General features: G+C 40.0%; 1 protein-coding gene across 11 annotated transcripts in view; it reads right to left on the reverse strand.

Annotated features, from left to right (window-relative positions):
- Window positions 1-15,574, reverse strand: part of herc1 (HECT and RLD domain containing E3 ubiquitin protein ligase family member 1) — a 262,328-nt gene that overhangs the window by 36,270 nt on the left and 210,484 nt on the right. For all 11 annotated transcript variants that reach the window (XM_073024866.1, XM_073024869.1, XM_073024868.1 and 8 more), the window contains 11 exons: window positions 14,267-14,397; window positions 12,253-12,452; window positions 9,787-9,907; window positions 8,053-8,199; window positions 7,024-7,125; window positions 5,158-5,331; window positions 4,764-5,057; window positions 2,615-2,680; window positions 2,411-2,536; window positions 700-838; window positions 404-585 (listed from right to left, as the gene is read on the reverse strand). In XM_073024866.1, the coding sequence (XP_072880967.1) occupies window positions 404-585; window positions 700-838; window positions 2,411-2,536; window positions 2,615-2,680; window positions 4,764-5,057; window positions 5,158-5,331; window positions 7,024-7,125; window positions 8,053-8,199; window positions 9,787-9,907; window positions 12,253-12,452; window positions 14,267-14,397 (1,682 nt within the window). The remainder of the gene's footprint in view (window positions 1-403; window positions 586-699; window positions 839-2,410; window positions 2,537-2,614; window positions 2,681-4,763; window positions 5,058-5,157; window positions 5,332-7,023; window positions 7,126-8,052; window positions 8,200-9,786; window positions 9,908-12,252; window positions 12,453-14,266; window positions 14,398-15,574) is intronic.

Consider the following 15,574-nt stretch of genomic DNA (forward strand, 5'->3'; position numbering starts at 1 on the left):
TGATCATCATCCAGTACGTAGGTAGCTCCCTGCCTGACTCCCATCAACCCAAGCTTGGATTTTATTCGGCTCCTGCTACAGGATGATTTGGAATCCTACATAATTAGAGAAATGGTGGAAAAAACTGAACAGAAGAACTTTATGCACATACCTTGTTCCCAATCTTAAACCCATGGAGGCACCACCTATTGTATCACATCTTTGGATCTGCAATTGCTGATGCCAGGTTCTAATAACACGATTATTTAATGTGAAGGCAATGGGTGGGAGAAGGATGTTCAAAAACTGAAGACGGTACTTGCTGGAAAGTGCTTTTACATGGATAATCAAGCTTCTCCTCCAGAACAACCAGCCAAGTTTAGCCAACGATTCATTTACTAATTTCTCCTGCACACAATTTTACCTGGACAACTTCCTCTCCTTGTAGTGCCTCAATCTGTCGTGGTCGACGCTGCCGATCGCTGTTTCCATGGCCCAACTTGCCATAGTCACCATCGCCCCAACTGAAGACTTCTCCACTTTCTGTCAAAGCCATAGAGTGGCCATCGGACCCACAGGAAGTCACCAACTGCGTTACCACAAAACCTGTCACATACACAAGTGGGAGGATCACCAGTGTAAATAGACACAATTGATTTGAAGACATGACAAGAACCTTCATTTTTAATAAGCAGATGCTACTGTGCAAGTCTGGGGTACCTTGTAGTGCTGAAATGACAGTTAACACATGAAGATCATCTGAATTTCCCTGTCCAAGTCGACCATAGCTGCCTTCCCCACATGCCATCACTGTCCCATTAGCCTGGATGACGAAAGTGCAATTCTGCCCACAAATAACCTGCAAAAGCAAAAACATCAATAAAATTATTTAGAATATTTTGAATTTGAAGCAAAGCTAACTACATTTTATTTCTCATTTTCCAGTAACCTCTCCCCTTTTCACGTCGCCTTCTTATGCAACTGTTCTTCAGTTCAGATGCCACATCCAGAACTTAGCACAGGAAGAGGCCTTTTGGTCCACGATGTCTATACTAACTACAAAGTCAAGTTAAAAGCATCCCATCTGCCTGAACATGGTCTATATACCTTCATTCTTCCCGTTCACACGCATCTCTAAATTCATCTTAAATGTTGCTATCATCCTTGTTTACCAGCTGTCGTTTTATCTCAGCCCTCCCCAACATCCAGGTACCCCCAAATGTTCTTCAAGTAAAGCAGAGATTCACCCGTTCTTGCAAACTGGTATACAGATGTTTCCCCCTTTACAAAGGTAGAGCGTTTCTATGAAACCTTTCTTAAGCCAAAATGGCGTAAAGTGAAGAACCATTCACTTATACGGGAAAATTTTTCGTAAAAGCGAAAATCCTCTTTGTAATGTGAAAACAGGTTACTAATGTAGGTCTTTTGTAAAAGCGAAGTGGCGTAAAGTGAACATCTGTAAAGCGGGGGACACCTGTACTGCATTTCATTGTACTGATGTGAAGTCAAGCTCACATTTGATGACCATTTTGTGGAGCACCTCCATTCAATCTGCAGGGGCAATAGTTTCCTGAGTTTCCAACTGCCCATATTTGTAACATGATCTATGTTCCCACATACCAAATTTAATAATTTCAGGTAATTCATTTTTCTTTATTGTATCAGAACTGGCCACATCCATACTGCATGATGTGAGAATCATTTCCAGCTGTTTTGGGTTTAGCATAGCTCTGGTCTGAATTTCTGCAGATTTCACATGTCCCTCTACTGCCCTCACTGATCAACCAGTTAGACAGTGCTGTAACAATGGAATTACTTTAGCAATCCTGGCTTCATCCTATCAAAATTATTTCTTTTCTTTCATCCATTACTTCCCACCTTCTCTGCCACTTAAAACTAACTTGTTTTTTTTAAACTTTCCTAATTCTGATGAATTCTGCTATATTACTTCTGCTTTTTTTCTCCACAGTACTGCTCGGCCTACTGTGCTTTTTCTGTTTACGTTTCAGGTTTCCAGAATCTACAGTCTTTTACTTCCTTTCTAGTTTTAGTTTTACATTTTATTTCCTGACGCAGGACTTTGACCTCAAACGTTGACCATTTCTTTCCTTCCACAGATGTTGCTTGACCCGCTGAGTAATTCCATCACATTGTTTTTCCTCTAGTCATTCTCATTTTGAAATTGCAAAAAAAAATCTGCTCTGTTAATAACAGAAAATAAAGCATTTTCTCAAGGCCCAAAGTAACAATTAAGAATATCAAATTGATTATTTTAGTCTAGAAAGAACAGCTTTGCATTTAATGACTTACAGGTTAGGAAAGGATCAAACTAAGTTGTTTGCAAATTTTTAATATCAATCATCAGTTTTGAATTAATATTCTTATTGTTAAATTATAAGAATAATATGGAATTTAAACTAAGTAGTCTGACCTGTTGAGCTTGTGAAAACGAAGGTGCAATAGTTGGTATCATAACATTTCTTCCAGCTTCAGCCAATTGTCCATGACGCCCCGCTCCCCAAAGGTAGACATCACACTTTCCACCAAGGTGCCAGTCCTAAAACAATATGAGATGAGTTCTGATCTTTGCATGAACATTAAGCACAGGAAATGTACATGTACAACTAGAGATTACCTCTGGTCTAGATGTTGCCCAGGACATGATTTGCTCATCCATTCCAGCAAACCACTTACTATTGTCCTGCAATTGAGAAGAAATGGCAGGATGTGAAACTTACAAGTCTTCCAAAGTTCCCACTGAGAATTCCATCTTTAAATAATACTGTATTTATTGAAGTGACTGTATGACAGGTTGAGTACAGACCGTAGACTATTGATCATCATGCTACAAATGTAAGTATAGTCTAATAACCAATTCGAATCTCCCCCAACCACCCCAAATGTAGTCTGGCCTGCTGGGCATGTTCCACAACCTTACTATTAGCAAAACATTACACAGACAGAATCTCTCCCCACTGATCTCCCTCCTGGCACCTACAACCATGCCACAGGGATCAGTGCTGGGTCCATTATTATTTGTCATCTATATCAATGATCTGGATGATAATGTGGTAAATTCGATCAGAAAATTTGCTGATGATACAAAGATTGGAGGTGTTCTGACAGTGAAGAAGGTTTATAAACCTTGCAGAGGGATTTGGACCAACTGGAAAAATGGGATGAAAAATGGCAGATGGAGTTTAATACAGACAAGTGTGAGGTATTGTACTTTGGAAGGAAAAACCAAGGTAGAACATACAAGGTAAATGGTAGGGCACTGAGGAGTGCAGTAGAACAGAGGGATCTGGGAATACAGATACAAAATTCCCTAAAAGTGACGTCACAGGTAGATAGGGCAGTAAAGAGAGCTTTGGCCTTTATAAATCAAAGTATTGAGTATAAGAGCTGGAATGTTATGGTGAGGTTGTATAAGGCATTGGTGAGGCCAAATTTGGAGTATTGTGTGCATTTTGGTCACCGAATTACAGGAAGGATACTAATAAGGTTGAAAGAGTGCAGAGAAGGTTTACAAGTATGTTGCCGGTACTTGAGAAACTGAGTTACAGAGAAAGGTTGAAGAGTTAGGACTTTATTCCCTGGAGCGTTGAAGAATGAGGGGAGATTTGATAGAGGTATATAAAATTATGATGGGTATAGATAGAGTGAATGCAAGCAGGCTTTTTCCACTGAGGCTAGGGGAGAAAAAAAAACAGAACATGGGTTGAGGGTGAAGGGGGAAAAGTTTAAAGGGAACATTAGGGGGGACCTCTTCACACAGAGAGTGGTGGGAGTGTGGAATGAGCTGCCAGATGAAGTGGTAAATACGGGCTCACTTTTAACATTTAAGAAAAACTTGGACAAGTACATGGATGAGAGGGGTATGGAGGGATATGGTCCAGGTGCAAGTCAGTGGGACTAGGCAGAAAAATGGTTCGGCACAGCCAAGAAGGGCCAGAAGGCCTGTTTCTGTGCTGTAATGTTCAATGGTTCTATGGTAAATGCTACACCTGCCCCTACATCTCATCCTCCATCACCATTCAGGGCCCCAAACAGTCCTTCCAGGTGAGGCAGCAAGTCTGCTGAGTTCATCTCTTGTATCTGGTGCTGCCGGTACAGCCTCTTCTACACCAGTGAGATCAGGTGCAAACTGGGGATTGCTTCATCGAGTACCAGCTGCAAAAGGCAAGATCTCCCCATGGGGCTATCCATTTCAACGTCACTTCTCATTCCCATTCTGACACATCTGAAAATGGATGAAGCAAAACCTAGATTGGAGGAGCAGCACCACATAATTCTGTCTGGGTAGCCTCCAACTTGATGGCAATTTCTAAATTCCTGTAAATGCTTCCCTCTTTTTCCAATCCCCATTCTGGTTTCACACTCATCCCTTGGTTTCTCTTCACTTGCTCATCACCTCCCTCTGGTTCCCCTCCTTTCCTTTAATCATGTTCATTGTCCTCTCCTATTAGATTTCTTCTTCTTCAGGCCTTCACCTCTTCCACCTATTACCTCCCAGCTTCATACTTCATCTCCCCTCCCCCACCCTTCCCTCCTTACCTATCACCTGCCAGCTTGTACTCCTTCCTTCCTTCCTTCCTCCCCCACACTTCCTTAATCTGGCTTCTGCCCCTTTCCTCTCCAGTCCTGATGGAAGGATCTCAGCCCAAAACATCAACTGTTTATTCCCCTCCACAGGTGCTGCTCGACTTGCTGAGCTCCTCCAGCATTTGTGTATTACTCAAGATTTCCAGCATCTGCAGGAGTTAAGGAGCGAAGTATCTTACCATCACATGTGCCAGCTCCTCTGCTGGTACAGGTTCTAGGTCTGGAACAGTGAAGCAATCTGGTAACGGTGCCCCTCTTGCTAATGCCTCCGCAGCCTTAATTGTGGTGGAGAAACATTCCAACCAGGACCATTCAGAGGAGTTCCAGGTGGAAGGGTCAGGTGGACAACCAGAATGATGGGGTGGTATCGGTGGATTACACAAGAGTTGATCTAGTTGAAGGCCCACTGCTAATGAAGCTAAACACTGCATATATGGACTATGCACAAGTTGGTCTCCACAAATAACATGAGGCTAAAAAGCAAAAACAAACCAGTTGTTAAAAATAATTCTGCTGTTTTAAATATTTTGATACACAATACCAGTCCTGTTCCAATCTTGTTGGCTTTACTACCTTTTCATATGCATACTGCTCCTGTAACATGATTGGCAACCTTTCCAGAAAGGTCCTCATGCACGGTGCCATGTTTAGTCCAATAACTCCTTGTTTTTTCAATGAAGTTCTACATGTGGCTAAAATGTGGTTACTAGTGATCCACTCATTGGTGCAGTTTACCACCAACACATCCTAGTCAATCAAAACAAAGTCATAATCATTATGATGCATTTAAAAAAGTTCAAGTAACCACATTTTGTTAATCAATCAAAACTTTCACAAGTGATACCAGGTGCTTGGACAAATTTCATTATTTAATATTTAACTTTCAGAAATTCAACAACAATCTCTTTCAAGTGATTTTGATTCTCATGTACTTGGTCCAACAGCTCCTGAAGTGAATGTTCGGTTTATTGTACATTAACCCTTCTGGAGATTTGAGCAAGCTGGGTGAATAACTAATGCTGAAAGTGCCATCTTTTACACAAGACACACGTGATGCTATCTGGAGACAGCAATGCTGTCCTATCCATATTTATCAACAAATATTAACTGATCATTTCTCTGAGAATCTGTGCTAATTTTGTCCAAGTTTGCTTCCATGGTTACCACATGACACTTGGGATGGGGTGGTATTGGTTGCTTCTCAAGGATGTGAATAAACACACATTTATTTTACCCCCCAGAAGCTTACAATTTGGCGCATTATTCTACTTACTGAATATTTACCTTTAAGAGAGTTTAAGTGGCAGTTTTGGTTCATTGAAGATCACAGATGAGATCTCATTACGGCTGCAGTTAATTCCAACGGGCACTGTTTTTATCGAAATGTTAATGTTGTGAACGTGCCACATCAGGATTATAGCAAGCTTGACTGCTTTTTTTGCATGTGAACTTTGCTAACCACAAGGTTAACTTCATTAAGCTGCTCTATCAGTGGAGTCAACAACTGGTTACCTTATTAGCTCTAACCGCAAAGTAATTTTCTCTTGTAGAGTAAGCCTAAGCATGCCTAATGTTAAACATTTATCTTTAATAATGTAATCATTCACTAGTTATTCATAGGATTCAACCTTGATACCTTCAAGGTACTAACATTATTGGTTTCAAATTTTCTACTGTCTTTCACTCTCATTGAATGGTTTACACTGAACAAATGCCTTAAGTCACCACTCATTCTTCCAGTCATCATTCACCACATCTTCTCATTTCCTTCAAATATGGCCTACAAATTCACACCAAGTCCTCAAGCCTTTCCATGTTCCAAGTCTCTTTTCGATGACCCCACAACCAGGCAGTATCACTGCTTAAAGAGGCTAGAAAGTGTGGTCCATGAGAATCATAAGCAAAACTAAAACCCAACTCAGTTAAACTGCTTAGGTATACTATTGTACGTTCAACTTGCTTTACTGCATGATGGACAATATATTGTAAAAGTACATAAGAACTAGTTAAACATTAACAGCATATTAATGACCTGCTTATTACTGCATGTTGCTAATACAGCTTTTTCTTTCTGGAGCTGACAACTTTGAAAGTATTATCTTTGTTCTATCTTAAATGTCCAATGTGGCAATGAGGCAGAGCGGGGAGTATGCAAATCCAGTTGTTCTCTACAAGAACAATTTCACAGCAGGGCTCACCCACTTGTTGGGTATAAATGTTGAAGCATTTTTCAGTGGTCTGAACTAACAGAAGTACAAATCTGCAAACATGAGAGTTGCAATGACTTTGACCATGCCTTTATCTTGTCTCAAGATAACGATGAATATTTGAGGAACATTTCGCACTGTCACTTCGAACAAGTGGACTTAATGAAGTACAATGCCGACTATAAATATTTTTCATATAACATTTCAATGCCAGCCGGATTTTAGATCTTACCTTTGATCTACTGGAGCACGACGCAACACCAATATCAGGGATCCAGGCTATGTTCTGAATAGCACCAGATCCTATCACCACACTCTGTAATACACTGCCATCCTGTCAGGGACAGGAACAAATAAATGAGTAAGAGTCCAGATAGGAACGTTAACTGACGTCAAGCACTTACAGCATTTTCTGCTCTAATTTTAAATTAGCAAAACTGTAGGGGAGGCATCAGTCCTTGGTTAAAATTAATTGTAACCACCAAAATTAGCCACAAAAATCAGAACTGCTTTTCACACATCATCTACAAGCTGTGAATTTCCACAGATAACCAGTAAAGGAAGTAGCAGAGGCTGGAACCCTGGGGTCAGCCAAACACTAGGAGAACAAAATGTTCATTAATTTGAAAGGCCTGTATCTGAAAGAAATTATAAAAAGCATGAATGTAATTATTGACTCAGGTAAACAATTTGACACTTTGACACACAGTTGGGAGAAAGGAAGTAAAGGTAGGAGGAAAGGAGATAGGGAGATATGGTGGCTGGAGGTAAAGAGAAAAAATATCAAAAAGAAAGGCATAAACATTCAGATTTTGGTTTAAAGACACTAAAACTTGCATTTATAAATTGTCTTCCATGCTATCAGGATGCTACAGCTAATGAATTCACATGTAAACTCCCACTAGTATCGAAGTGATAATGGCCTATTTTTAGTGAAGATGTTTAAGTGATAAATGTTGGTTGTATATCAGGGAGAATTACTCTCTTGTTCCCAAGTCTCTGACTAAATTTCTGACCCAAAATAAGAGTGCAACAACTAAATCATGACTGAAACCAAAACAGACATGCAAGTTAATTACAAATAAACAAAAGTAAATACATTTCAACAGAATAAACACATTCATAAAGTTAGTAATAAAATTAATTTCTGAACATGAATTGATTATTTGCAAAGCAAGTCTTCCTTTGCACAAAATGGTTTAAAATATTTTGGGTAAAATTATGTGAATTACAAAAACCACATGACAATCTAATTTCTTACCCTTAGTGACCAAATGTTCATCAGCCCACCAAGTCCTCCTGATACCAAGACCAGCCCATCAGGGTTAAAGCAAACACTTCTCACAGGAGTGATGTGCCCCTTCAGCTGAAAGATGCATATTGCCTCCTCGGCTTTCTTGTATCCACTCTTCAAATTCCATTAAATAAAATATTGACAGTCAATATTAAATAAAGTTTTACAGAAAACTTTTACAATCACAATGCCAACGTTCTACTCAAGAGTTATGGGTATCATAGAAATTAATGTGCTTCAGAGAGATATTAAGAAACAATCTGGGTATACAAAATCAAACCATTTTAAAATCTTGATATGAAGACATAGTTGGAGTTCTGAATGGTGGGTGAAAAGGAAACTGGGAAACGTTTTTCTTACAGCAGAAATAAAGCTGGGTTTTGTTAATTTTAAGGCCTCATTAATACACCATAGGCTCTACTGGGATTATACACAATAGTTAGTGGGTGATGTGAAGGAACTGAATGGTGAAAGGGACCAAAATTTTCCTTCTAGGACCTGGAATGACATTTCTATGCACCAATCTCCACAGGCTCACATTTAGAACCAGATGGGAGAAAAATGTTTTTCCAGGTCCTCACCATGAGATGAACATTTACCAATCTGGTGGAGCCTAGGTGGGAAAGTGACAACAATCTCTCCATTCTGGCTAGAATTAAAAATGTGATCACAAGGAGCACAGCAACTTTAGCCACGTGCTCTCCATGATCCAGATGACAGGTCCTGTTGATTTACCGAGACAGTGAACCTGTCTAAATGATTTTAATTGGACAACTTTAAATTAGAAAATCGACCTCCCCCTCTCATATAACCATATAACAATTACAGCACGGAAACAGGCCATCTCGGCCCTTCTAGTCCATGCTGAATGCTTACTCTCACCTAGTCTCACCAACCTGCACTCAGCCCATAACCCTCCATTCCTTTCCTGTCTATATACGTATCCAATTTTTTTTTAAATGACAATACCAAACCTGCCTTTACCACTTCTACTGGAAGCTCATTCCACACAGCTACCACTCTCTGAGTAAAGAAGTTCCCCCTCTTGTAACCCCTAAACCTTTGCCCCCCAACTCTCAACTCATGTCCTCTTGTTTGAATCTCCCCTACTATCAATGGAAAAAGCCTATCCACGTCAATTCTATCTATCCCCCTCATAATTTTAAATTCCTCTATCAAGTCCCCCTCAACCTTCTACGCTCCAAAGAATAAAGAGCGAACTTGTTCAACCTTTCTTTGTAACTTAGGTGATGAAACCCAGGTAACATTCTAGTTAATCTCCTCTGTACTCTCTCTATTTTGTTGACATCTCTCCTATAATTCAGTGACCAGAACTGTACACAATACTCCAAATTTGGCCTCACCAATGCCTTGTACAATTTTAACATTACATCCCAACTCCTAAACTCAATGCTCTGATTTATAAAGGCCAGCATACCAAAAGCTTTCTTCATCACCCTATCCACATGAGATTCCACCTTCAGGGAACTATGCACCATTATTCCTAGAATTCCCATTAAACCATTTTCATTCAAAGCAAATCTCCTCAAAATAAATAAAAAATACCTCTGAAACTTTGGAAAACTGGGACATGATTAGACCGATAAGTACAAAATCTAAGATACCCATCAGTATCCCAACACTAACCCTTTACTAATAGGACAAATCCATTAAGTTCTGTAAATAGTAACAACAGTTCACCTTTATCTGGCTCGTGGCTCCTTGTTCCCACCATTCATCAGAGCTGCTGGAAGTGGACTGCGATATTTTGGAGGCATCCTGTGGAACTGTCCAGACACACACCAAGCCATTCTGACACCCACTAGAGAATGAGAGAGAGAGAGAGAGAAAGAGCGAAAGTGAGAAAGAGAAAGTGAAAAAGAGAAAGTGAAAGTGAAAATGAGAGAGAGAGAGAGAGAGAGAAAGACAGAACATAACAAAAAGAGAAAGAAAAAATAAAGGGAGAGACAGAGATCTCACAGTAAGTAAACAATTCTTTTATTATGCATTTGCCAACCCAGATGTAAAGGCTATAATTCTATTTGTACGACTTTGAAAACTTGCTTAGTGCTGCCATACCATCTCCACTTTGTTCAGTACCACTTAGGAACTTAATTGCCCTGCAGTGAGATTAGTTATCTGTATTTACCAGGAATAAGAGAGAACTCATTAGAGACCCAAAAGTGATCCATTCAATGTCTTCTTCACCATAATTCTCTCCTCTCATACAAACTCTTCTCCCTCCTGCTGTCTGAGAAAAGGCACCGAAGCATTTGGGCTCTCACGACCAGACTATGTTACAGTTTCTTCCCCCAAGCTATCAGACTCCTCAATACCCAGAGCCTGGACTGACACCTTACTGCCTTATTGTCTTGCTTATTATTTATTGTAATGCCTGTACTGTTTTGTGCACTTTATGCAGTCCTGGGTAGGTCTGTAGTCTAGTGTAGTTTCTATAATGTGTTATGTAACACCATGGTCCTGAAAAATGTTGTCTCAATTTTACTGTGTACTGTACCAGCAGTTATGGTCGAAATGACAATAAAAATTGACTTGACGACTCTCACCAGTATCCCCTACTTACTTCCCTTTCGCTGTTTGAAGTTCATAAATCCCAGTTGCAAAGATTTTCTTGGAGGGTATTCCAAAAGTCTCTTGGAAGACTAACTTTTCTTTCCTTTCCTAGAATAATTGTGACTTACAGGACAACTTAACTGGAACAGTATAAACATAAGAGATTTTCCAGATGCTGGAAATCCAGAGCAACACACAAAGTGCTGGAAACAAATACACAGTTAATGTTTTGGGTCAGGGATTTTTCTCAGGACTCATGTTTATTCATTTCCATAGATGCTGCCTGACTGCCCGAGTTCCTCCAGCATTTTGTGTGTGTTATTTGGAACAACACAACAGTTCAGCAGCATACAACCAATATCATGTACACAGGTTGGTTTGAAAATATGTTTAAAGGAAGTCCAGTAATTAACATTAAGTACAGTCAACCTTCAATAATCCAACTACCTGTAATCCGGTTCCTTTGATAATCTGGCACTGATTTCAAATTTTCTGTGCAACTGTAATTTCAAATTTCCTGGGCCACCGTACCAATCTGCTGCGCATTGTTTTGGTTGTGCTAGATCTGTACATGTGTTGGCGCGCTCTTGTAAGCACAGACAGGCGATACCTGCTTCTTTTCCTGCATTTATTAATATCATTTGCGTGAGGCGTGGCCGCCCGGCACCCGCCCGTCTCACCCGCCAGTGGCGGAGCAGGCGCGTGCGGGGTTGGTCTGCCTTCTCGCCCGCCTGCCGGCAGTGACACACTGCCCTCTGGTGTCACTCCGTTCTCTTCTGCCTATGACCTCAGATCAGACACGGCGACCCGCTGAATTTAAGCATATTACTAAGTGGCGGAAAAGAAGCTAATGAGGATTCTCTCAGTAACTGCCAGTGAAGAGAGTAGAGCCCAGCGCCAAATCCCCGGCCACCTGGCAGTCGGGTGAAATGTAACGTATAGAAGACCTCCTTTCTCTGACTTCTGCTTCTGATTGCCCAGATGTGCTGCCATCAACGGTTTTTGAAGAAACTGTTGTGCCAGTTTCAGCACCAGTTCCTGATGTTTCACTCATTTTTCAAGATGAAGATGTTGATGATCCTGACAACCCCACACTTGCAAACATGTAACATTGCCTGAGGGTATATTAATCGTCTCACTTTAGAAGCTGAAGTGCTCAACTGTTCTGTATAAGTTAATTCCTGTACATTTACCTCTACCCTTTATTTTATCTGTGCCTGTACAGTATATTACTTTATTAAAATTTCACTTGCTACTCATTTAATATTTCTGTTTCATTATTATCTAGCTTGTACTGATTTACATGATATTTTAAAGGTATGATGAGGCGGTTAGCTATTGCTTAATGTGATCCTTCTGTAATTCGGCATTTTCACTAATCCAGCACTCCTCAGGTCCCAATGGTGCCGGATTATAGAAGGTCAACCTGCAGTAAATGATAGCTGGATGGCAAAGTGTAACATGATTTGGTAAAGAGTTCATTTCATAATAATATCCCGAGCTTAAATGTCTGAGTGAATGTTGAATCAATGGAAACAACAAAGGATTTTCAGGAACAATAGATGTTTTGAAAGTGTAGACCTTTATATCTACCTGGCCAACATGAGCCGCAATTTGACTCCTTTTCCTAGATGACTGCACCAGGTGACAGTATTCACCAATGCTGAATGAGAAAGCTTGTGCAGACAATGCCAGCTGCCATCTATAAAGCTCCACAATTTGATGGTGGTTTCTTTGGCACAGCTCATAAGCAACTGCCCTAATGGATCCCACTTCATACAAGTGATACTTTCCTAGTGCACAGAGGAAAGAGAAAAAGAATACATACAAGGGTTACATTCTGCTACTTGCAAAGACATACAATTTTACTTAACATTTTTATATAAAGGTCTGCAAATGTATGACAGCACTCTAATGATCTTGCTATTGATACCATAGATCTTTGCACAGTAGCCTTTTATGATAATACTAAATAATTGCACAGAACTGTTTGGATGGGAAACAGCTTCCCCCCGGGGGTCTAATCACATATGTAGTGCCAGTAGCATTATACCGTTTACTTTTTAATTTGTATCGTATATGCACCTTATTATTTGTGGTAATATAACTATATGTGTTATGTGTGCAAGTTATATGCAATGTGATGTGCACCTTGGTTGTCTTGTTTGGTGGTATACATTTGTATGGTTGAATGACAAATTTGAACTTGAGGTACTAAGAAACCATCAAGGCTCTCTTCATTCCCATTCTTTGCCTCCTGCCAATTAACTATTGCTTTATTTTATCCATGCTAGAATCCTTCCCGTAATATCATGTGCTTGTAGCTTGTTAAGCAGTCTCGTGTGACAGCTTTTGGCATTCTATTTAATATTACTGGCTAGCTTAATATTAGCTAATAGTTAATGATGGTGGAGTTCACTCAGTGCTTACCGACATGTTCTTCTTTGATTGACTATAAATGAACAAAGTCAGTGGCAGCACCTAGCATAGATACTGGGCTGCCTTCATACAATGCTTTCAATGATTATATCCTCCAAATCTCTATTTTTGTGATAACATTGAAAATTATGACTATACCTTCAATACTTTAACTTTGTTAAAAACTATTTGATTTTCACTTCTGGCCATTTCTGACACCTCCAAGCCTGAATGTTTGAAACCGCAATGAGCAAAACAGTTCTGAATTGCCTTACTGCCTATTTCTCAACAACTATCAGTGACAAACATCAATGCTTTTTGAACACAAACAGACAAGTGACACTACTTAAAAACTGTTTGCTCGAAGCATGGTGTAGTATCTAACGGCCACACAACGTGCATGTGATTTGACACTAGCTAGAAAATGCTTAGCAACAGTTGGCTGTCTCAATAAAGTGGCACAGTATCCCAAATAAACGAAAGGAATCCGGACTATTTTCTCGATTTGCTTTTGTTCTTTAAGAGTTGTCTCAAATAAGCAGCTGCCCTGAATAACTGCTGGCCCAATTACCCGGAATACACTGTAATTTGATTTAACTGAAGCCCTACTGCCACACCCCATTGGTAGCATTTTGCTTTCTGTAGCTTTCAGCTGCCCACCAGCCCTCCAACGTACCGCATTCATCATTGCCACAGTAATTTACAAATACTGGAGTATCAAAGGCACCTTGCAACAGCAAACAACCCACTCCATTCCAATATCATATTTTAAATCTTCTGACCCAACTCTTCTTAAGATATTGGCACAGGTGATAAATTATTCTTCCGTGCAGGTTTACCTACTAGAAACAGGACCCTCATCTGGCCATTAGAAAGATATAGATGCACAAACCCCAAGGTGTTCAACACATTTCCTTTAACTCTTTACATATTACTCCTGGGGGGGGGGGGGGGGGGGAGAGAAAGGAGCAAAATCATGACCGACACATCAGTATTCTGCACTTTACTCTAGACAAATACATGTGTAGTCTCACACTGAAACCCATTAATCATCTGGACAAATCAAAGTAATCGGCACGGATCCTAATTACTGAGAGAGTCACCGTTGGGGAGAGGGAGAGATGTGAAAAGGTTGCCCTCTGATGTATAGGAACAGCTCAGTGTCAGCATCTTGGATTTTTAAACATACCTTGTGCGCATCAATCATAACAACCGTTCCTTTCTCCAGAGGCTCTTTTGTGCCAATCAGCATCTTTCCATCTGCATATCCTACCGCAAATGGCTTATCTTCACTATACCACGCAATAGCCATTACAGCAACTGAAGATAGTAAACAGCAATTGTTAAAAAAAACACCCCATACACCAGAACAGATAATCATTGTCAAACATTCTACCACAAGACTTCATAATAAATTGTTTCCTAAGTGGAAAGCAGCAAATCTATAAACATGTACAAGAAAATGGGTACAATTATTCAGAAATAAGACCAATATTTTTTCCTCAAAAGCAATTGCTTACTTAGTACTTAAAAGTTCAATTTAGCATAAAACAGATTTATCAAGTTGTCAAGCTAAAGAAAACTTCTGGCAATACTGCTTCTTTCAAACTTAAATCTTCCTCTGCTGTGCTGGAAAAAAAAACAAAAAGATATGAAGGCATTAAATTGGAACTTTAATGCCTGGGCAGTGATAGTAAAGAGTGAGTGAATACTGGACAGATTTTGAACTCTTTGACCCCCCCTGAAAATAAGTGTACCTCAACATAAATGGGAATAGAATCCAGCTTTCACAACCCAAATAGCTCACTCACTCAATAGTCAAAATTGCAAAGGCTGTCTGTTATCTGGACAGAGATAGCATGGGAGGAAGTGGCTACTTTGAACACTTTTAGATGAATTTCCACTAAACAAAGTCTAAGTCTGCTCTAATCAAGTAGTTGTTCAGGAGGAAGACACTTTACAGACAGAAGAGTATAATTATAAACACATGATGTTATGACTAGCTCACGACTTGAATGACCCATTTTAAATTTCACTGCCTGCTCTCTTCATTTAATGTAGCATTTCTGAAAAGTGAAATGGTTGATGTCTCTGGACAAATGTCTTTCGATTGAGCTGCTGACTCGGACTTCTTCCCCAGATGCTGCTTGGCCTTTGGGCATTTGTCACCATTTCTGTTCTAATAGTCCTGGGGTATCTTCAGCTGCACATATTTTATAACCTTTCCCCCTTCAAAGATGGTGTTATGAGACTCAGAGAGGGCTCTGGCACAAGTTCTCACACCTTGAAGGAGGGCTGCACGGCAGAGGGCTGCAAGAGAAATGAGGGTTGAGAATAGAGCATCACTCAATGCGGAGGGTCAAATGAATATTAAGTTTATGCACAGAAAGGATCAAAGGGGAATAGAGAGAGGACAGTGCAGTATCAACAGGATCAATGATGTGGTGATTCATCATGTGCTATGTCATATGACGAGAACGATCATGGGTTTGACCAT

This window comes from Hemitrygon akajei, chromosome 21 (genome assembly GCF_048418815.1).
Source record: "Hemitrygon akajei chromosome 21, sHemAka1.3, whole genome shotgun sequence".
Lineage (NCBI taxonomy): Eukaryota > Metazoa > Chordata > Chondrichthyes > Myliobatiformes > Dasyatidae > Hemitrygon > Hemitrygon akajei.